The sequence below is a fragment of the Dysidea avara genome, chromosome 8 (assembly GCF_963678975.1).
Source record: "Dysidea avara chromosome 8, odDysAvar1.4, whole genome shotgun sequence".
In the NCBI taxonomy this organism is placed as follows: Eukaryota; Metazoa; Porifera; class Demospongiae; order Dictyoceratida; family Dysideidae; genus Dysidea; species Dysidea avara.
Genome location: NC_089279.1, coordinates 9,186,259 through 9,210,246, shown reverse-complemented (window position 1 = coordinate 9,210,246; position 23,988 = coordinate 9,186,259). Strand labels below are relative to the sequence as shown.

Sequence of the window (23,988 nt, the reverse complement as noted above, 5' to 3'; positions counted from 1 at the left end):
TTTGTAGGCCTATATAAGCAGACAACATGTTTCCTAAGCCAACTTTTAGTGGGTTTATCGTGTGTTTTTGACCTTACCATGCAAGGGAGTGACACACAGGCACTCACTGTAGTAGGTAGATCTGCAACCACGGTCAAAGTCTTGAAATTTTGCTTTGACCTGTGACTAAGAGCCTTTTTCAATCTTTGACTGGTGACTTAGTGATGATATTTCAGTACTTTTCGATTGTGGGTTGGAAAGTTTCGTCCTTGACCGTTGACTTGGCATGATTTTGGTGGCCTTGACCTTTGACTTAGGCTTTGACCCTGGTCACAGATCTACCTACAGTGAGTGCCTGTGTGTCACCACCTTGCCATGTCGGTAGATATGTGGAATCCCACTAAAATCAGTAAATTTTATTAGGTGCGTATTCCCGATGGCTAATTTCAATATGTTATAATTTATTTGTGACCCAGTCTGAGAAAACTGGCCTTATCGCCCATGTCAGCAGATTCGATTTTCACCCAGGACATAAAGCTACATGAATAAACTATCTAATTCCACAATCAAAATCAGCTACACTTGAGTGGTCTGGTTTTGCTGGCTGCTTTTCCCAAGCATAGTGGTGATCCATACGTGTGGTGTGGGGCCTTAATGGAGCTCTGGTCAGCCTGGGGATGACTGTATGTGGCTGTACAGCTCTGTGGTATTGAATAAGCACCTCTGCTGTGAATTTCCTTTAATTTTAGCCAGTTTTGAGACCTCAATGGCCCAAAACTTGGCCTAATTCATCCCTTGGCCTTCCTTTTCAATTTTTGAACACCATATTTCCCGCCTTCCAGGGCCCACGCCTCCCACCCAATTTGCAGCTCGCCTGATACAGTCAACCTCGGTTTAGAAACTATCTAAAATGGCAGGAAACTTAGTTGTTGGCTACTTGCACAGTGGATGCTCTGGAAGGTAAGGAATTGGTATAAAACGTGTGAAAATTTGGTACACATAGCTTCAACCATTGGCGAGCTACAACACACTAAATACTTAAAACCGGCATTTCTTGATACTTATAAATAGGCGATAAGCCTGGTTTTCTCAGACTGGGTCACATTTAGGCTTGCAAGGGGGTGACACACAGGCACTCACTATAGGTAGATCTGTGACCCCGGTCAAAGTATAATTCAAAGGTCAAGGCTTCTGCCAAGTCAATGGTCAAGGGCAAAAATTTCCAACCCACAATTGAAAAGTACTGAAATATTGTCAATAAGTCACTGGTCAAAAATATTATTGAAAAAGACCCTTAGTCACAGGTTAAACTGAAATCAAGAATTTGACCGCGGTTGCAGATCTCCCCTACAATGTGTACCTACATGACACCCCTTGTCTCGCTTAGCCAGACCACTACTTTTTCTTTGTGTGTGTGAGGGGCTATGTCTAGTTGGGTTGGGATAAAAGCAGGCAATTGTAGTCCAATTAGTTTTTCCCAACCCAACTGGGATATGTCACCCCACACACAAAAAGCAAAGCCTTTGGCAGTTGCTAGCACAATACAGTGAGCCAGCACTGGGGTACCATGCATGCGTGCATATAATGGGGTGTAGGACCAGGTGTCCTACAGACCTTCAGCACTTGTGCTGTAAAACCTTAATAAATAAATTGTGTGTGTGTGTGTGTGTGTGCATACGTGCATGCATGTGTGGACAAAAAGGAAGTATTAATTCTAGTTTGTGGTACATGGAAACATTGTCATTCATTCATATATATTTTCATTTTCCAAATGCATACAAAATTACAGTATATGTGTACAAGGGTGTCGGGCCAGGGGGGCCATGGCCCCCACACTATTTTCAAAAGCATGTTTTGGCCCCCCAATTTTTGGGGCCAACTAGCTCAGGTTGATTCGACAGAAACAATCAGCCAAAGCTATATACACAGAAATACATACATCCATACGAGAAGCCATACAACACAACGTACCAGTACTGGCATCACCAGTCCCCCCCTCGAGTCCTCCACAACTGTCAAGCCATTTACTGTTACACCCAAAAGCGCCTATAATTTTATTTATGATTAGTCCTTGCACATGACATCTGTTGTTCCAATGTTTTCCTGGAGCTCGTCCTGGAGCCTGTGCAGTGAGAAACTTAAATAGTGGAAGGATTGCCACATTGGTGGTATTATGATGGGAAAGGTTACGCTCGAATGGAAGGATAGCAGCATATCTAAGAGGGCAGTCTCATTGTAGTGCCTGAATGTACAGGAGTTGCGGACTTCTGAGTACTGACTATTGAATTTGGTGAAGAGTTGATTTATCAAGTAGTCTAAAGGAGAGGCATACAAGGATATGTAAATAAGAGTAGCCAGCCATGAACGCAGTAGTGGTGTGGGGTTCACGCGATCCTCACAGTCGGAACCTGCTACAGCAGATAACCCAGTTCCTTCAAGGTATGATGTTTCGCTTAGTGGAGAACACTGTTAATGTTATAATCCTTGTAGTGGAGGTACTGTACAATAAACATAAAGGAAAGACCTTCACGTGACCATGATTTTTCACGTGATATATACATGCATCGAGCATGTGCAGTAGGTATAGCAGCCATTAGCAGAATAGGGAGTGGGTAGATAGCTGTGCATACATTGTAGCTGTAGGGTTATATTTTATTAGCTAGTGATAACACTTCACAACACATATATAAACGTACGTATGAACTGAGCTACAGGAGCCATATCAATGTGAGCCTGCATGGGTGTTCATCAGTTTATAGTTAGCTGATTTTGGATGCTTTTGACCCCCCCACTCTAAACATCGTTCCTACGTCCTTGTATGTGTAGATTATGGCCCAAGAAGCTAAAGCATTATGCTTTAAATAAAAGTTGACATTAAATTAAAATATACAACAGTTTTTTCTCTTTTATCATGCAGTACGATAGTACTGTATAGTAGGGGTTGGTAAGAAATCATATGGTTTTGTGGATTTTCGCACCTTAAAAAATGGCCTTGCATTAAGATTTACCTGAAAAAACCACCTGGAATGCATTAGTACTGTTATATTGATGCTGTACCTTTGGTAAACGAAGTGAAAAGTCGAATGTTTTGATGTACAGTGAGTTTTAAAAATTTTGAAATTCACCTACATTTCATCTGCCAGCCTGCCAGCCTGCCTGCTGTAAGACCCAGTAGCGCTAGGTGTACGGCTCCAGAAATTTCAGACAGCCAAGGTAATGACGACGATTCACATATCTGTTGTTCTAATTATGTTCTGTCCACTGCACCATGCTGTTTGCTTTCATCATTCATTCGCTTCTTTGTTCTTCTTAAAGGATAATTAATAGTTGCGGCACTTAATAGTTGCGGCACTTAATAGTTGCAGCGTGTACCACAACTCAAACACGTCATTTTAACGAAAGTGTGAATATGTGTGGGTGAGCGGGTGTAGTACCCAAGAAGTTGTCTCTAGCATTTATTAATGGTGGGTAGTCATTTTATATTGTCTTAGAAATTACCAGTTTAGCTTTTTTGTGAGGTTGTTAGCTAATAATGACTTTGAGGAGCGGATCCACCTTGGAATCCAGACTTCTAAAAGTGATGGTTCCACTCTTATAATGGTGGACTCTCCAGCAATATTTTACTATAAAATTATCAACATTTAGGCCATTATAAATGCAGCTGAAGCCTTAAACATTGCTGTAATAGCTTTAAAGTGAACACAAAACGATAACTATTTTTAGAGGCGCTTATTGCGTATGAAGGTAAAAGATAGCTGCTTCAAGTGATATTTATACTATGTGGAAAACAAAAAGAGTATAATATAGCTAGCTAGCTAGACAAAAAAACTAAACAAACTAGCTACCATATTTCTATAAAATTAATATAAGCTGTGAGAAATTTTCACGAGTTAAATTTTCATGTTAAAAAATTTTCACCTGTGTCTTCAAGCAACGAAATTTTTTAACAGTGAATTATCTAACTTTATTAATTCTATACGGCCTTTTTCGAGGCCTTTTTCGAGGCCTTTTTGTATACAGGAGACACCAAATGACAAGCAGCAAAACTGAATTGTGGCGTCTCCGTTCCACGGCCATGGAGGCTGCACCCCAGATTCAGAAGTTGTCTGTCACAAGTCAAGCAATGGACTGGAGTGAAATGGCTGTAGCTAGAAGCTCATTTCATCAACTTGCATATTTGTGCATATATACTCCATTTAATGTGTCCTGTAGTAGTTTTCTATCACAGAATCAGATGGCATCATTACCAATGTGCGGCAAAATAGATCGGCAGCTCCCTTCTCTCCTAGGATGAGGGAGGCCTTTGTTTTTAAAAGACCGCAGCAACCTCGACCCAGGTGGCCAGAAAGCAGTTAACCGAATTCATTCAACTTCTCGAATATTACGTTGGTAAAAAATTTTTGCGTAATAAATTTTTGTCGGATGCTAGCTTCGACGAAATATTTTTAACGGATTATAAATATAGAAATACGGTATTTAAAAAATTAAAAATTTCAAAAGGAAGTAGGGGCTGATATAATAATTATATACGCTACAAACAGTCAGGAAAAAAAGCTAAAAATGTTACAGCTGAAATGAGAAATGATCCAGCAGTATAAAATAAGGAAACAAGATTAGACAACTACTTGCTAAATGAGACACAGTTCAATCCCTACTTTTGGCTAATTTGATGGTCTCATTTCAAGATGCTAGCCAAAGGTAGGCATTAAAGTGTGTCTCATTATAGCAAGTAGTTGTCTACTCTACCTTTTACTGCTGGATCAGTTCTTATTTCAGCTGTAAAATTTTTGAGCTTTTTCCTTACTTTTTATGGTGTGTATCAAATACCGTGTGTCGTGCGGCCCAAGAAGCCGGCGCGCAACACCCGTGAGTATATTGACAGGAAGAAAGAAAATGCAATTTTTGCTCCTCCACAGCTCTGTGCTGCCTTGATGAAACAAGACGATTTTTGCTGTGGACACTCCCTCCAACTTCAGCACTCCACATTCCAAATTTGAGCAAAATCGCTTCAAACGTTCCCGAGATATGCGACTTCAAAAATTGGCTTAGGTTCTTCATTTTTTTTCTTCTTATTTTTCTTCCTCTTTTCGCATACTTACAAAAACTGCTATAAAACGCGAATTCCATATCCGATTGCCTTGAAATTTTGCACACAGAAGGGGGGTATAAAGGCACATCTCGGCACCAACTTTGGCTGGAATACGGTAAACACGCAAAGAGTTATGAGTGATTATTAACTAAAAATAACACCAATATGTTGTCACATCTACAGGGTAAACCGCGTATGGAAAGAAGCTGAAAATCGGTGGGTGAATAGGTTAACTATTAAACCTCAAACCTTTTGTGGTTTGAAAGGAATCGAGCTAGAAACCAGAAAGATACAACGAAAAAACCAACAGTATGTAACAATTATGCAATCGAGATTAGCTAATAAAAAAAACGACTGTTTGCCACGCCTACCAGATAAACCGCTTGGGCTGATGCTTTGAAAATTGCTGTACAGATGGAGTAATCATCTTAGAAAGGCTCTTCAATGGTGTAGAAGAATCACACTTAAAGCCACGGAGTTATAACACGAAATCCAACTTGGTGTAGCAAGTGCGAGGTCAAGATACTCTAATAGAGCAGTCATCCTAATAGAGCAGTCATGCTGAAGAGAATTCAAGAGATCAGCTAGAAGCAAGTAACCTGTATAGAGATCAGCTACAAACAATTCACCCTGTAGAGAGATCAGCTACAAACAATTCACCCTATAGAGAGATCAGCTAGAAGTAGGGAGTTCATGCAACTATGGAAAGAGATAGTTCGGCTAGAAGAAATCACCTTGTAGAGTTCAGCTACAAAGAAACCACCAGGTAGAGAGTTCAGCTACAAACAAATTGCCCTGTAGAGAGATCAATAGAAGAAGTTACCTTGTAGAGAGTTCAGCTACAAAGAAACCATCATGTAGAGAGATCAGCTACAAACAAATCTCCCTGTAGAGAGATCAGCTAGAAGAAGTTACCTTGTAGAGAGTTCAGCTAAAAAGAAACCATCATGTAGAGAGTTCAGCTGCAAACAAATCACCTATAGAGAGATCAGCTAGAAGAAGTTTCCTTGTAGAGAGTTCAGCTACAAACAAATCACCCTGTAGAAAGATCAGCTAGAAGAAGTCAGCTTGTAGAGAGTTCAGCTACAAACAAATCACCCTGTAGAAAGACCAGCTACAAACAAATCACCCTGTAGAGATATCAATAGAAGAAGTTACCTTGCAGAGAGTTCAGCTACAAAGAAACCATCATGTAGAGAGATCAGCTACAAACAAATCTCCCTGTAGAGAGATCAGCTAGAAGAAGTTACTTTGTAGAGAGTTCAGCTAAACAGAAACCATCATGTAGAGAGTTCAGCTGCAAACAAATCACCTTTAGAGAGTTCAGCTACAAACAAATCTCCCTGTAGAGAGATCAGCTAGAAGAAGTTACCCTGTAGATAGTTCAGCTACAAAGAAACCATTCTGTAAAGAGCTCAGCTGCAAACAAATCACCTATACAGAATTCAGCTACAAACAAATCATCCTGTAGAGAGATCAGCTAGAAGAAGTTATCTTGTAGATAGTTCAGCTACAAACAAATCACCCTGTAGAAAGATCAGCTAGAAGATGTTACCTTGTAGGTAGTTCAGCTGCAAATAAATCACCCTCTAGAAAGATCAGCTAGAAGAATTCACCTTGTAGAGAGTTCAGCTACAAAGAACCATTCTGTAAGGAGCTCAGCTGCAAATAAATCACCTATATACAGAATTCAGCTACCAACAAATAACCTTGTAGAGAGGTTAGCTAGAAGAAGTTATCTTGCAGATAGTTCAGCTACAAACAAATCACCCTGTAGAGAGATCAGCTAGAAGAAGTTACCTTGTAGAGAGTTCAGCTACAAAGAAACCATCATGTAGAGAGTTCAGCTGCAAACAAATCACCTGTAGAGAGTTCAGCTACAAACAAATCTCCCTGTAGAGAGATCAGCTAGAAGAAGTTTCCTTGTAGAGAGTTCAGCTACAAACAAATCACCCTGTAGAAAGATCAGCTAGAAGAAGTCACCTTGTAGAGAAGTTACCTTGTAGAGAGTTCAGCTACAAAGAAACCATTCTGTAAAGAGCTCAGCTGCAAACAAATCACCTGCACAGAATTCAGCTACAAACAAATCACCCTGTAGAAAGATCAGCTAGAAGAAGTTACCTTGTAGATAGTTCAGCTACAAACAAATCACCCTGTAGAGAGATCAGCTAGAAGAAGTTACCTTGTAGATTGTTCAGCTACAAACAATTTACGCTGTAGAGAGAGCAGCTAGAAGAAGTCACCTTGTAGAGTGTTCAGTTACAAAGAAACCACCATGGAGAGTTCTGTGATAAATATATGTGACCCAGTCTGACAAAACCAGGCTTATTGCCTATTTAAAAGTATGGAGAAATGCCGGTTTTAAGTATTTAGTGTGTTGTAGCTCACCAATGGTTGAAGCTAATTTTCACACGTTTTACACCAATTCCTTACCTTCCAGAGCATCCACAGTGCAAGTAGCCAACAACTAAGTTTCCCGCCATTTTAGACCAAGGTTGACTGTATCAGGTGAGCGGCAAATTAGGTGGGAGGTGGGGGCCCAGGAAGGCAGGCAAGATGGTGTTCAAAAATTGAAAAGGAAGGCCAAGGGATGAATTAGGCCAAGTTTTGAGCCATTGAGGTCTCAAAACTGGCTAAAATGAAAGGAAATTCACAGCAGAGATACTTATTCAACACCACAGAGCTGTACAGCCACATACAGTCATTCCCAGGCTGACCAGAGCTCCATTAAGGCCCCACACCACACGTACGGATCGCCACTGGGCTTGGGAAAAGCAGCCAGCAAAACCAGACCACTCAAGTCTAGCTGATTTTAAATGTGGAATTAGATAGATTATTCATGTAGCTGTGTGTCCAGGGTGAAAAATGGAATCTGCTGACATGGGCGATAAGACCGGTTTTCTCAGACTGGGTCACATATGTATTATATATATAATTTGTACATTTACTGATAAAATCAGAAATATCTAAAGTACATCTGCTTCATCTTTTCTTCTTCCTGTGGCAAAGAAAAAAATGTGACTGGATTTGACAAAACCAGGCTTCCACACACATCCAGATTTGCGACTTTAAAGGACCATAACTCAGTATAGGAGTAAACTATCACTTTCAAAGTTTGACCTGTTATTATTTAATGCAGTGAAAGACTTTTGTGAAAATTGTAGGTCACTAGCCAACTGAGAGGTCAAGTTACAAGCGGTTAAAGTTGAAGAAATGGATGTGTGTGGAAGCCTGGTTTTGTCAAATCCGGTCACAAATATAGGTTTAAAAAGTCCCAAAGCCGGCCTATGGGTATGCAAATACAAAAAGAAGTGAAATCTAATCCAAAACAGCCAAGCTGTAAAAAAGTGTGTGGCCCTCAAAAAGGCTATGGTGAAAAAAGATGTGAAATCCAAGGTGGCGGCCAAGAAATGGCTGTGATGGTAGTTTAATGGTAAAAATTTTAATAACGACAATTCAGGTGAATTTTGTGCCAATTGACCAAGCGGCACCAAAATTCACCTGAATTGTCGTTATTAAAATTTTTACCATTAACCTACCATCACAGCCATTTCTTGGCTGCCACCTTGGATTTCACATCTTTTTTCACCATAGCCTTTTTGAGGGCCGCACACTTTTTTTACAGCTTGGCTATTTTGGATTAGATAATTATTATATTAACCCCTACTTCCTTTTGAATTTTTGAATAAATAGCTAGTACTACTCTGTTAAGAAAATCTAATCCAAAACAGCCAAGCTGTAAAAAAAGAGTGCGGCCCTCAAAAAGGCTATGGTGAAAAAAGATATGAAATCCAAGGTGGCGGCCAAGAAATGGCTGTGATGGTAGGTTAATGGTAAAAATTTTAATAACAACAATTCAGGTGAATTTTGGTGCCGCTTGGTCTTGGCATAAAATTCACCTGAATTGTCGTTATTAAAATTTTTATCATTAACCTACCATCACAGCCATTTCTTGGCCGCCACCTTGGATTTCACATCTTTTTTTTTATCATAGCCTTTTTGAGGGCCACACTCTTTTTTTATATCTTGGCTGTTTTGGATTAAATTTCACTTCTTTTTGTATTTATATACCCCAAAGCTGGCCTATGGTCAGCTTTGGGGCTTTTTAACATATCTTTTTTTTCTTTTCCACAGGAAGAAGAAAAGATGAAGCAGATGAATACTTTAAATATTTCTGATTTTATCAATAACTGTACAAATTATATATATAATACATATATTTATTACAGAACTCTACATGGTAGTTTCTTTGTAACTGAACACTCCACAAGGTGAGTCCTTCTAGCTGATCTCTCTACAGGGTGAATTGTTTGTAACTGAACTATCTATAAGGTAACTTCTTCTAGCTGATCTCTCTACAGGATGATTTGTTTGTAACTGAACTCTCTACAAGGTAACTTCTTCTAGCTGATGTCTCTACAGGGTCACTAGTTAGTAGCTGAACTCTTTTCAGGGTGACTTCTTCTAGCTGACCTTTCTACAGGGTAATTTGTTTGTAGCTGAACTCTCTACAGGTGATTTGTTTGCAGCTGAACTCTCTACATGATGGTTTATTTGTAGCTGAACTCTGTACAGGGTAATTTCCTCTAGCTGATTCCTCTACAGGGCGATTTGTTTGTAGCTGAACTCTCTACATGGTGGTTTCTTTGTAGCTGAACTCTCTACAAGGTGAGTTCTTCTAGCTGAACTATGTAGTTGAACTTCCTACAAGGCAGCTTCTTCTAGATGATCTCTCTACAGGGTGAATTGTTTGTAGCTTATCTCTATACAGGTTACTAGTTTCTAGCTGATCTCTTGAATTCTCTTCAGGGTGACTGCTCTATTAGGGTGACTGCTCTATTAGAGTATCTTGATCTCGCACTTGCTACACCAAGTTTGATTTCGTGTTATAACTCCATGGCTTCAAGTCTGATTCTTCTACACCATTGAAGATCCTTTCTAAGATGATTACTCCATCTGTACAGCGAATTTCAAAGCATTACCCCAAGTGGTTTTTCTGGTGGGCGTGGAAAGTAGTCATTTTTTTATTAGTTAATCTCGATTGCATAATTGTTACACACTGTTGGTTTTTTCGTTCTATCTTGCTGGTTTTTAGCTTGATTTCTTTCAAACCACAAAAGGTTTGAGGTTCAATAGTTAACCTATTCACCCACCGATTTTCAGCTTCTTCCCATACGCAGTTTACCCTATACGCGTGACAACATATTGGTGTTATTTTTTGTGAATAATCGCTAATAACTCTTTGCCTGTTTATCGTATTCCTGCCAAAGTTGGTACAGAGATGCGCCTTTATACCCCCCTTCTGTGTGCCAAATTTCAAGGCAATCGGATATTGCGTTCACGTTTTATAGCAGTTTTTGTAAGTGTGTGAAAAGAGGAAGAAAAATAAGAAGAAAAAAATGAAGAAACTAAGCCAATTTTTGAAGTCGCATATCTCGGGAATACTTGAAGCGATTTTGCTCAAATTTGGAATGTGGAGTACTGAAGTTGGAGGGAGTGTCCACAGCAAAAATCGTCATGATTCATCATGGCAGCACAGAGCTACGGAGGTGCGCAAATTGCGTTTTCTTTCTTCCTGTCAATATACTCACGGGTGTTGCGCGCCGGCTTCTTGGGCCGCACGACACACTACCGTGTGTCTTGATACACACAAAAACAGCCAAGCTGTGAAAAAATGGTGCGTCCTTAAAAAGCCTGGATGAAAAAAGTTGTGAAATCAAAGGTGGCGGCCAAGAAATGGTTGCAATGATGTTAATGCTAATAAAGTTTTAACAATGCACACAGCCATTATTTAAATTTTTTTAGCATTAACATCATTGCAACCATTTCTTGGCCGCCACCTTTGATTTCACAACTTTTTCACCCAGCCTTTTTAAAGACGCACCATTTTTTCACAGCTTGGCTGTTTTTGTGTGGATTTCACTTCTTTTTGCACTTTATAAGGTCCCAAAACCAGCCTATGGCTAACTTTGAGGTTTGTTTTTACTCACATTTCTTCTTTTCTATGTAGATACAATGATGATTATTGAAGACAGACTTATAAATGTATTTCATTGCATGATTTATTTGATAATATTATTGTAATACTCTAATAGAGTGCACATTGTTTTTGAGGACTTCTAATAAAACATACATAGAATGTTCTAGAACAATCTAGTACTTCTATTGGTAGATCTATGTAATTACAAATGTTTGGTTATAAGCAGATTTCAACTAGAAATTTCATTTATAAAGCAGAAATTAAGTGAGGTGATCAGCCAAGGTAGCAGTGGTTCAGTGGTTAAGCATGCAGGTTAGGTATGGAGGTCCCCAGTTCAAACTCTGGTAAGTTTTTTTTCGACATTATTTGCACACCTTTTTTACCCCGTGGTAGCTGCTCTATTAGAGTATCTTGATCTTGCAATTTTACACTTGCTTAGTTTTTGCTTTATAACTTTGTCGCTGTAACTTTATTGCTATTCAAACTATCAAAAGGCACTGCAATGATGATCAGCCTATCTACACACCAATTTTCAAGTTATTTCTATACTTGGTTTACCCTGTAGCCATGACAGAAGTTAGATTTTTTTCACATGAATAAACGCTCATAACTCCTTGAATATTACTCAGATTCACAACAAACGTGGTACGTGAATCCACTGTTACACACTCTTTGTTTGTGCCAAAGATCGAGGCAATCGAGTTACATGTTTGCATTTTATAGCGATTTTTGCACATTGTGCGAAAAGAAATCGAAGCCCCCGTAGCCCCCCGTACAGCATAAGAAGAAAAAAAATGAAGAAATTAAAATGAAATTTTGAATGCCCATATCTTGCAAATTGCTGTTGTGAATTTAATTAAATTTGCTGTGTGGCGTACCCTACTTGGGAGACAGCTATAATGCAAAAGTGGTGTGTTTTGGAGAAGGGGCCATGGAGCTATGCACACCTGAAAAAGCTGTTTTCTCTTTCTACCTGTAAATATACTCATGGTGTGGTCGCCGGCTTTCTTGGCCGCACGACACACTACTGTGTGTCTTGATCCAAGCCAGGTAACAGCAATTAAACTCACTGAAGCAAGTCACCCTGTAGAACGTTCCACTATTTGACAAGTCGCCCTTTAGCTATGTAACAAATCACCCTGTGGAGTGTTCAACTATGTTTGTAGAGAGTTCAGCTATGTAATAAGTCATTTCAACTGTGCCATAGGCGGTGGAGACGGGGGGGCCATGGCCCCCCCACGTTTTGGGACACTGTTTTCAAGAAAAGATCGAGATACTCTAATAGAACAGTCAGGATCTGGATGCTCTAATAAAGCAGTCACAGTATTCAGAGAAGCAGTGCAGCAAATTCCTTAGCTACGTATGTGTAGTTATAAATAAGGAGATGTAATTGGTGGAGAGCAGCTATTGTCAGCAGGCTGTGACTTTTTTTTTTTTGGTCTTTAACTTACAGCTGGCCTGGCCCCCTCACTCTTTGGCCTGCTCCACCTCCCCTGAGCTGTGCGATAGTATTACAGGTACTAAATTGTTTTCGATTATGAATAACAAGTGGACACATAATGATATTATTGAGTGTTTTATTCTGATTCCTAAGCATAAGTGCAAGGCAACCTCCAAAGCTGGCCGTTGCTGGCTTTTGGGATTGTAATTATGAAAAAAAGTTAGCAACTATAAAGAAAGGTGTATGGCTGCAATTATGTTAATATGTTATGGCGATGCTATCATTATTAACATAATCATAGCCATGTTTTTGGCCGCCATTTTTGATTTCACAACTTTTCAACCCTGAGAGTTTTAGGTGCCACACCCCTTTTCACTGCCACTCACCTCCATACAGTAAATATTTTTTTTGTGCATAAGAACAATTTTTTTTTGTCAAGCAGAATGAATGCTCACTATGTATATAATGTAATGTAATGTAATGAAATGTAATGTAATGTATTGTAATGTATGTATGTATGATGTATATGAATACAGTTATTGCTTCTTGTAGTAAATGATTGCCCTGCTACCAAAGATCTGCATATCCATGTGGTATCAAAGGTAGCACACAAGTGGAAGGACCTTGGTATACAATTATTGGATGATAACCAACAAAATCATTTGAAAATAATAGAACAAAACTACCCAGCTGATGTGGAAGAATGCTGCAAGCAAATGCTTAGTAAATGGAGGGAATTAAAACGCGATGCTAGTTGGAGTCTACTCATAGAGGCTTTCAAATGTATTGATTTAGATGCTGTAGCTGCTGATATTGAACAGAAGTGCAAAAATGGTTAGAGTTGGTTTGTTCTACTTTATGTTGTCAGTAATAATTATATGTAGCATTCATTGCACCAGTTTTTCTTTGTTCTTGAAACAGTGTTCCTGAAGCATTTTCATGCATGCATAAGTGTTAACATGTGTCACAGTTCTGGTGTACAAGTCATGCAATGCAGTTTAACTGTGCATTCCCCTAACCAAGTAGCCGTGTGATGCATAAGGTTCTATTATTCAACATGTTGTCTGTACAAGTACAAAATGTAGAGTGAAAATACCCCATACACTTTTAACAATGTCTAGTATGACTACATTCTGTTCAATGACAGAGAATACATTGGGTACCTCATTGTTTACCCTGAATCCTTTAGTTTTTATGCAGGGCACTGATAATGTAAACAACCTACATCGATCTGAGCATTAGTTACAGATGATGGCATCTTCCAGCAAATCAGACGAGTTAGTTATTTTGACCACTCAATGTCTCTGCAAACATCTGCTCAGTACTCTCCTCCCTTCACACCCTAAAACACAGCAATCCTAGATTTTAACTCTTACACCCACAGAGAACTTTTCGGAAATGTGTGTTTACACAATATGGACAATCATGGCGACACCAGGTGGGGTAACTTAATTCTTACAGCCTACAAATATACATAGATTAAAAGTGTGTTCACTGGGCTACTTGGAGAAGGTTAAATAAACTCTGTAACTACAGTGGCTTACTTGTTGTAAAGCGATGAGCAGCGATAAGTCGTGTCTCCATGTTTCAAAATTCTTGCCATGTGTTTAATTTTGATTGTGGGTTTACTCATGTGAGTCATATATGGCCTGATAGAAAATTTTACAACTAATCAAATGGAAGTTGTTGCAAGGTAATAGAAGCAACTACCATCGAGCTATTCACCATTTTATGTAGGTATGCAAAGGGTTTGCGTGTTTCTTTACCGAAAAGTTATTTTGACGGCTAGTTTTGGCTTGACCATTTAGTGTTAGGGTAAAACCCTAGGTATCATTTTAATCCTTGTTACATCACCAGTAGAATGACTTAAATTGCATAGCCATAGGATAGACGCTTCGAAAGTTACAGCGCTTTGTGCAAGGCATGCATATTTATTAACTGTAAATCCAGTTTTCTGGATTATGCGGGTTTAAGGGTTAAAAGGTGGTTTCTCTTCCTTTTATCAGTTGTTTATTATATTTTGTGAGGGCAGAAATACTGGCGGGGGAGTGGGCACCAACTGGAAATAGGCTAATTTTCCAGGTGTGACTAAATGGATATAGCAATAGGTTCAGTTCAGAGGGGAGGTGTCAGTGGTCAAATCAGCTGTGACTGGTCATGGTCACATGACTGCATCACTTGCAGTAGGTGGGACAGCTACATTGGTAGCACAGTACAGCCACTGCATCATTATAGGGTCATTCCATACCAAATTAACAAAAAAAAATCCGGACCCCTTTCAATTTTCATGAAATTTGGCACAAACATAGACCCTATCAAGAAACTTTCTCACACCAAAATTTGGTTCATTTCATTAGTCTCCCTTTAAGTTATGACCACTCAAAGTTTCTGCTGAAAATTTTATTTTGCTTACACATTTTCAATAAAATGGCCATAACTTTGCTTATGATTCACATAAAAACTTCTGGTTTAGATTTTTGAAATCCTTATTAAATTCTCTTTCAGGTGATGTATAATGTTTTATAATTGCTCAAAGGAAAAGGTCGAACCACAAAAATGTAGCTTTTTCCTTTGATCTCAATTATCAAAAATATATATTCTTTAATTAAATATATTTTTGGTTTACATGTTGCTCTAATACCCATAATTTACCACTGTGAGTTTAAAGTTGGGACCAATAGTGGATCATGAGTTATAAGTGTTAATGTGTAACATTGTAATCACTGCTGTTTGTATGGTATTTTTACAGAGTAATTTCCAATACCAATTGCGAATAACCTTATCTTAATATGTCGCAAATCATTTTATGCATTAAAATAGTGAGGGTTTGTATTGATAAGGGCTCACTTCACTGAAACCATACTAACAGACCACTTTTAAAGCTAAGAAAGTTTGAGCAATAATAAGGCGGCCTAATAAAGGAATCACTGATTATATTTTTGCTGTAAGTTCAGTGTCCTATAAAATAGAGGTGGCTACTATAACAAGGTGGTCCTATTATAGAGGTACAGTAGCTATATTTATAGGGGATTTACTGTACAACTAATGATATTCCAATCTATTCTTTTAATTTTACTGTATAATAGTAATAATATTCAGCCACAGATTATGATGATAGTTTCCAATCTTATACATGTGTATAATGGATGCAAACGACACAGTTACTCATACATATGTACATGTAATGTGGAACAGTTGAATTGAAATGCCATGTCTTAGTGATATCCAAAGCTTCTTGGTCATAATACTTAGATAACTGCTTCATATAGTTGCATTAGAGTAGAAATATCCTATTTTAAGTTTCCCATATAAAAATATGGCGTTTAAGGTAGCCGCTAAGATATGTTACACTGTATATCACTTTTGAATTATACTTTGAAAGGGCAAGCCTACTACTGACCACTTAAAGGCCACCTTTGTATGTCTGTACCTATAAACAATGCCTTTGCTGGAAAAATGTACACTTCTAAAACCACTATGTATTGTCTTGCTCATCAAACATTTGATGGAATAGAGTGGAAAGTGGCCACCTGTATAGAAAGGCCACCACTCCATAAGGACCAATTTCAAATCGATACTATACACTTATGCAAATGTATTAAGCAGCTACCTAGCCCAAAAAATTTGGCCCTAAGGTAACTGGCTCCATACATCAACTGTATCATGATGAAACTACGTAAATATAGCAATGTAGCTCATAATTTGATTCTAGAAATGTTCCATAGAAATTACATTGTACAAAGGTTCACTGCAGCAATTGCCCACTGATCCATATCTATAGCTTTAAGTGAAATACATCAATAATCGATTAAAGAAAGGGTCAAGGCAATTAACTTCAAAGTTAAATCAGAGTGTTATAGTAAAAGTTGAAACTGAAAGTGGTGCATATTGCATGACAGTCTCTACAATCATTCACATGTAACTTTGACATGCAATGAAATCTGATGCATTGATATCAGTACACAATTGAATTTTTGAAGGTGTAAGTTGAAAAGGCTGTTAGAACTGCATCATTCATTCATTACTACTCGTTAGAAAAGCTCTAGTAGATTGCATTTGAAACATTCATGCCTGTGTTAAGAACAAAGACATAACATTATGTAAGTGTTTCAAATTACAGTGGAACTTGTCTTAGCGGCCACCTCTAATGAAAGGCCACCTTTCTATTTAAGGCCAACTTTAAATTGTTCTAGTAAGACATTTATACACATAAAACTATATAAATAGCCGTCTGCATATTAAGGCCAAAAAAACTAGCCTTGACTGGCTTAGACAGTTTCCACTATAGCTACGTACATTAATTTTGTGTATCAAAATACGTACTTGCATATCAAAAATTAGCATTAAATGCTAACAGTAGCAGTAGCAGTTACTGTAGCTAGTCAAAATGTAATCAAGTTCAACATTTCACTACTATATAATAGACTTGGCGTCGTAATCAGACACAACATATACAAGCTTGATAAGAGGTAATTACTTGAGTGTATGTATTTAAGTATAAGCTTTTACTGGATTTTCTTACAAAACGTAAACAAATTAACTTTGCTTACAAACCAACGATGTATAAAATGATTGTGACATAGTATTATATAAAGTTACTTATTGCATCTTTGCATACTTGAACCACACAAACAAGAGTGATTACAAGGCTACACATTAACACCTATAACTCATAATCTACTGTTGGTCCCAACTTTAAACTCACAGGGATGAATGATGGGTATTAGAGCAACATATAAACCAAAAATACATTTAATTAAAGAATATATATTTTTGAAAATTAAGATCAAAGGAAAAAGCTACATTTTTGTGGTTTGACCTTTTCCTTTGAGCAATTATAAAACATTATATATCACCTGAACGAGAATTTAATAAGGATTTCAATTATCTAAACCAGAAGTTTCTGTGTCAATCGCAAGCAAAGTTATGGCCATTTTATTGAAGATGTGTAAGCAAAATAAAATTTTCAGCAGAAACTTTGAGCGGTCATAACTTAAAGGGAGACCAATGAAATGAGCCACATTTTGGTGTGAGAAAATTTCTTGAAAGGGTCCATGTTTGTGCCAAATTTCACGACAATTGAAAGGGGTCCAGATTTTTTTTTGTTGATTTGGTATGGAATGACCCTATAGCCACTATTCTCAGCTATGTCGGTAGTGCTTGCATCTCTTGCAATAACTGTGACAGTTATGGTGGAAGCACAGTATAGCCACTAATCAGCTGCACCTTACTGTAGCATTTGAAACTGGGTCGAGTCATCTGGGTCACATTTTGTCAGGGGCATCCGGGTCTGACCCGCTTTTATCTGGGTCTGACCCAAATTGGATCACATGTGAAGCAAATTAATTAATTGGATGATATGGAAGTGTGTAATGCGTCATATAAGTCAAGTCCCAATGCAACCTAGCTTTTCCGTGAGCCATGCCCACTTATTGGGATTAGGGTTTGCAGCCATACATGCAGCCATGTCCATTTATTTGTGGTATTGCAGTCTGTAGGTATGCACAAATCGATGTGCATAACTGTCTGCATAGTCACACCCACTATGAGACATAGTCTAGTCTTGGAGGACAGCTTTTTCATGAGCCACGTCCACTTTAGCATCTGGAATATGTTATACTGATTGTAATTAGGCATGCGCAAAGCCTCACCAACTTGCAGGAAACACATCTTGCTATCTGTAAAAATGTAGCTCTTGGTGCATGCCTCAGTTTTAATTAATCCGGGTCTGACCCGGATTGCCATCCTGGTCAGCCGGTCATCTGGGGACCTGGTTTCAACACTGTCTTACTGCATCACTTGCAGTAAATGTGACAGTTACATTGGTAGCACAATACAGTCTTACATCAGCTGCATTGGCAACTGCATCACTTTCAGTACATATTGCAGCAGTGGCATAGCTGGTAAAAAAATTATGAAAACTGAGTTGGAAAATATGAATTTAGTACTGCTTATAAAATCATAATATTTTAAATATAGCAGTTAACTCTAAAAGCACAGTCAGGTTTGCTTTGTCTGTTAACTATGCTATGGTCATGTATCAGCTACAAGTATAAAGAAAAAATTGGAATTTTAGGTTCAATTAGGGATCATAGAAAAAAGTAGGGAAACAAGAGTGGTCGCTTATTTAATCCCTATTTCAGTCTATACCCATGACTGAATTAGGTCCACTAGTACATCTGCTGGTGTAGGCAACCTCCCTTGTTTTTTCTATGATCCCTAATTGAACTTAAAATTCCTATTGTTTCCTTATACTTGTTTGTTTACTTTTTTTTGTAACATTATTATGAGTGGTGAACCTGCTCATACCGCATAAAAAGAGAGAATAGTGCCGCAACAGGTAGGCAGGCAGGCAGGCAGGCAGGCAGGCAGGCAGGCAGGCAGGCAGGCAGGCAGGCAGGCAGGCAGGCAGGCAGGCAGGCAGGCAGGCAGGCAGGCAGGCAGGCAGGCAGGCAGGCAGGCAATAGAAAGTTCCATTAAATATATATATATATATTTTTAATTTTGTAACAATCTACTGCATTTAGGGTGGCACTTTTGGGCTTGGTTTTATACCTAACCAATCCAAGGCACTAGGATAGCATTGTGAAACTGGTTTTTGGGTGATAATATTGGCCAGAAAAACCCAAACCTCCATGATCTCTAATATACAGTACTACCGTACTGTATGATATCGTTAGCACAATACAGTGACTTTTGGCTATAAACACCAGCAATCAAAATTCAGATATACAATATAGTGCTGGGCAATAGTAAATATAGTGATATCATATTGTTATCATGATAGTTGGCTTCCACACTATCATGTCAAGTCATATGATGGTGTGTCATGGGGCCAAGAAGTTGGCGTGCCACACAACAGGTATATATTGACAGGAAAAGAGAAATACAATTTTCACACTAACGTAGCTCCATATCTCTTATCTGAATAGAAATGGAGTTGCCCACCTGGAAGGGGAGTCGATTCACATACCAATTTAGAAGGAATCTTAAAATGCCATTTCTGGGATACATGGATTGAGTGAACCACTTCAAGGATTGAGTTAAAATTGGTATGTAGATAGATTAACCATTGTAGGAGTGCTTTTTTGGTAGTTTGAATGAATTAATCAAGATTAAGCCATGAAGATATAAAGCAAAACCAAATGTATGTAATAATTATACAATCAAGTTTTGTGAATAAAAACATTCCTACTAGGCAAACTGCATAGGGTAATGAGCTCAAAATTGGTATATAGATGGATTAATCATCTTTCAGCAGTACAGAAACATCTGATTAAAGTGTGAAATCCAACTAAGTCTAGCGAGTGCATAAGATACTCTACTAGCTAGTACAGGTACCCTATTAGAGCATTCAGCTGCATTTCTAAGTTACTGTATTAGAGCGTTTAGCACGTATCAAGTCACTGTGTAGAAAGTTCGGCCACTTAACAAGTAGTCTTGTAAATTTCAGCTACAAACAACTCATTGTGCATGTAGGCTATGTTACAAGTCACCCTGTAGAGAGTTCAGTTATGTGACAAGTTATCCTGTAGGGAGGGAGTCCAGCTATACGTAATAAGTCACTTTAGAGAGTTCAGTTACAACAATTCACCCAGTAGAGAATTCAGCTACATATGTTACAAGTCATCCAGTAAAAAGTTCAGTTGCAAACAAGTCATCATTCAGCGAGAGAGAGTTCAGCTGCAAACAAGTCACCATGTAGACAGCTCAGCTATATGTTTCATGCAAGTCATCCTGAATAGTTCAGATACAAAAAGTCTGGGTTTTGCAGACTTCTTCTTGTATTGTTTTTTTTACACATGCATACCTTGGAATTCAAATTTTCACATGTGCACGGAATGATACATGGCTTCCTATGAGCATTCACAATATTCTGTATGTGAGGAGGTTCTATGTTGGCACATACTTTAGCAAAAAGGAAGGACTGGGGTACCGTTATGATACAGTCACTGCAGATTTACGTATCCATCTGTAGTAGGAAGCTTGATGTCAACGAAGACTCAACCTTATATTGCATATACTGTCAGCAGCATTGCCCGCTACTGTTCCAAGCAGGGTTTTTGATAAGTATTTTGACTCTGAGCCAAACTGGCCCAACCCAGTCATCTACTGCTCCACCAGTAGTATACCACTGGGCCAATCTGCTTATGTTTGATGTGTATTAGCCACAAAGCTGAACTAGTCCTGAGAAAATTGGAGCAGCAGCCATGAGTTGTGTGGGTCATTTTGTGTTCACTGGAGCACCATATTGCCTTTTCAAATACCTTGGTGCCAAGCAAACTAACGATCATTATACAGCAGTAAAGAGGATTTAAGATACCTCAAAACTTTGGTTTGCCGTATAGAGGGGATGATCTCAGTGAGATAAAGGGATACTCAGATACAGACTGGGCAGGTGGTGTGGGAGACTAGAAATCAACTTCTGGGTACATGTACATGCTTGGAGGTGCAGCTGTGAGCTGGAAGAGCAGCAAATAGAGCTGCATTGCACTATCCATAGGGGAAGAAGAGTATGTTGCCTTGTCAGCTGCTGCACAAGAATGTGCATATGGCTGCAGCAGCTAATGAGTGATTTAATGCACAGTAGTAAGCAAGAAATGACCATATTTGAGGACAACTAGTCTACCATCTGTCTAGCTAAGAATCAACAGACCAATGGACGAATGAAGCATATCGATATAAAATATCATTCTGTTCTACCTAATTGAGACTGGCAGAATTAAACTGGTCTATTGTGGCACTGAAGATATGGTTGCAGATATGCTGACTAAAGGACTTACCATCAAGCAGTTCGAAAAACTTCACTAACTAGCAGTGTTGGGAGTAACGTGTTACATAAGTAACGCATTACGTAATATTATTACTTTTGTGGTAACTAAGTAATATAACGAAATACGCTATAAAAATGGGTAATATAACTCAAGTTAAACCCCAGTGCGTGGGAGTATCAAAGCGCTGCGTTGGGTTATAACTACCATACAGCTAGACAGAGCGGCGCTGCTACTGTACGATATATTAGTTATCACCCAGTGACAACTAACTTATCACCCTGTTGCGGAGCCACCCAGTCTCTTTCGTGACATCATAATAACTGCAAATGGCATTGTTTACCAATGGAACAAAGAGCCAAATAAGGAAATATTGATACAAAACACACCAATACAGCACTTAAAACTAGCTAAATCTTACAAGAAAACTGTAAATCCTTTACACAATAACACTACAAGTTACCAATACCGTGATAGTTTAACAAATGTCAAGGATAGTCCGTGACGATTTTCGCTCCAGCAATCACTCCCAACGGCCACTATGGTAAGAACTAACTTCCTCTAGCTTCATCGTTCTATCTCGGACTACGGTAGCCACTTGTTGGTCTTTATTTTTCTCTTGCACACCACGCGACACCACCATACCAATTTCTGACGAAGGCGAATCGTACCTGGAACCGCTGCTTCATAACACCGCCCTTCGCTACAGTTTGTAGGCAGTATGTAAGGTCTCTCTTGTAGCTACGAAGTAGAATCTCCACACAATTCGGACGAAATCTTGAGCACAGTGACAGGAACTCAAACCGGAACTTAATTTACTATCTGTAAACTTCTGCGCACTCCCGCGCACTGGGATATAAAACAGTTATATCCCGTATACTCGGATGATATCATTTTTATTACACTCGTCCTCGGCTCCGCCTCGGACTTGTGTAATAACAATGATATCACCCTCGTACCGGGATATAACTATAACTTACAAATGTAACGTATTACCTAAGTAATATAGTTACTGTAATGAGTCTAATATTACGTAATATTATTACTACAAGTAACGAAATTACTAATCTCGTTAGTTATCCTCTGAGTAACGCCTAGCCCAAACGAAGTAACGAAGCCTACTGAATGAAGCTTATTCACCAGCTTCTTACTTATAACCAAGATTTGCACAATGTCCAACAAAGCAATCATATCACGTGATAAAGTGGTAGTTTCACATGTGATAGCTTAAGGCTGTGGACACAAAGTAATATAATATGTAATATTATTATAGTTACTTTATTTTCTGGGTAATATATAACTGTAACTAAATAGTTCAGTTGCAAGTATTATGTAATATGTAACTAGTTACTTTTACAAAGTAACTTGCCCAACACTGCTAACTAGCTGGAGTTAACGAATGCACTCATCGAGATTGAGAAGGAATGTTGGATAAATGCAATCTCCATGAGTATAAACTTTAAATTCTATTATTGATTTTGTATTCTAATGATTTTCTTTAATGGATCATGTAATCTATATCTAATCCAAAACAGCCAAGCTGTAAAAAAAGTGTGCGGCCCTCAGAAAGGCTATGGTGAAAAAAGATGTGAAATCCAAGGTGGCGGCCAAGAAATGGCTGTGATGGTAGGTTAATGGTAAAAATTTTAATAATGACAATTCAGGTAAATTTTGTGAAGCGACACAAATTCACCTGAATTATCGTTATTAAAATTTTTACCATTAACCTACCATCACAGCCATTTCTTGGCCGCCACCTTGGATTTCACATCTTTTTTCACCATAGCCTTTCTGAGGGCCGCACACTTTTTTTACAGCTTGGCTGTTTTGGATTAGATTTCATTTCTTTTTGTATTTGTATACCCCAAAGCCGGCCTATGGCCAGCTTTGGGACTTTTTAAACTTATGTTTTTTTTCTTTACTACAGGAAGATGAAAAGATGAAGTAGATGTACTTTAAATATTTTATCAGTAAATGTACAAATTATATATATAATACATATGTGATCGGATTTGCGAAATAGGGTCTTCCACACACATCCAATTTGCCAACTTTGACAATTGATAACTTCAGATTGGAAAGAGCTATTGCCTTGAAATTTGGACAGCGGTGATTTCTTTGCAGCTGAACTCTCTACATGATAGTTTCTTTGTAGCTGAACTCTCTACAAGGTAATTTCTTCTAGCTGATCTCTCTACAGGGAGATTTTTTGTAGCTGAACTATCTACAAGGTAACTTCTTCTAGCTGATCTCTCTACAGGGTGATTTGTTTGTAGCTGAATTCTTTACAGGTATTTGTTTGCTGCTGAGCTCTTTACAGAATGGTTTCTTTGTAGCTGAACTCTCTACAAAGTAACTTCTTCTAACTGATCTTTCTACAGGGTGATTTGTTTGTAGCTGAACTATCTACAAAGTAACTTCTTCTAGCTGATCTCTCTACAAGGAGATTTGTTTGTAGCTGAACTCTCTACAGGTGATTTGTTTGTAGCTGAATTCTGTACAGATGATTTGTTTGTAGCTGAATTCTGTACAGGTGGTTTCTTTGTAGCTGAACTCTCTAAAAGGTAACTGATCTTTCTACAGGGCAATTTGTTTCTGGCAGAATTTTCTACAGGGTGATTTCTTTGCAGCTGAACTCTCTACATGATGGTTTCTTTGTAGCTGAACACTCTACAAGGTAATTTCTTTTAACTGATCTCTCTACAGGGTGATTTGTTTGTAGATAAAC

General features: G+C 38.4%; 1 protein-coding gene across 1 annotated transcript in view; it reads left to right on the top strand.

The window, feature by feature from the left end:
• LOC136264990 (E3 ubiquitin-protein ligase TRIM71-like) overlaps window positions 1-23,988 on the top strand; it is a 71,700-nt gene that overhangs the window by 2,232 nt on the left and 45,480 nt on the right. Inside the window, exon 2 of the mRNA XM_066059753.1 lies at window positions 13,042-13,323. Within this exon, the coding sequence (XP_065915825.1) occupies window positions 13,042-13,323 (282 nt within the window). The remainder of the gene's footprint in view (window positions 1-13,041; window positions 13,324-23,988) is intronic.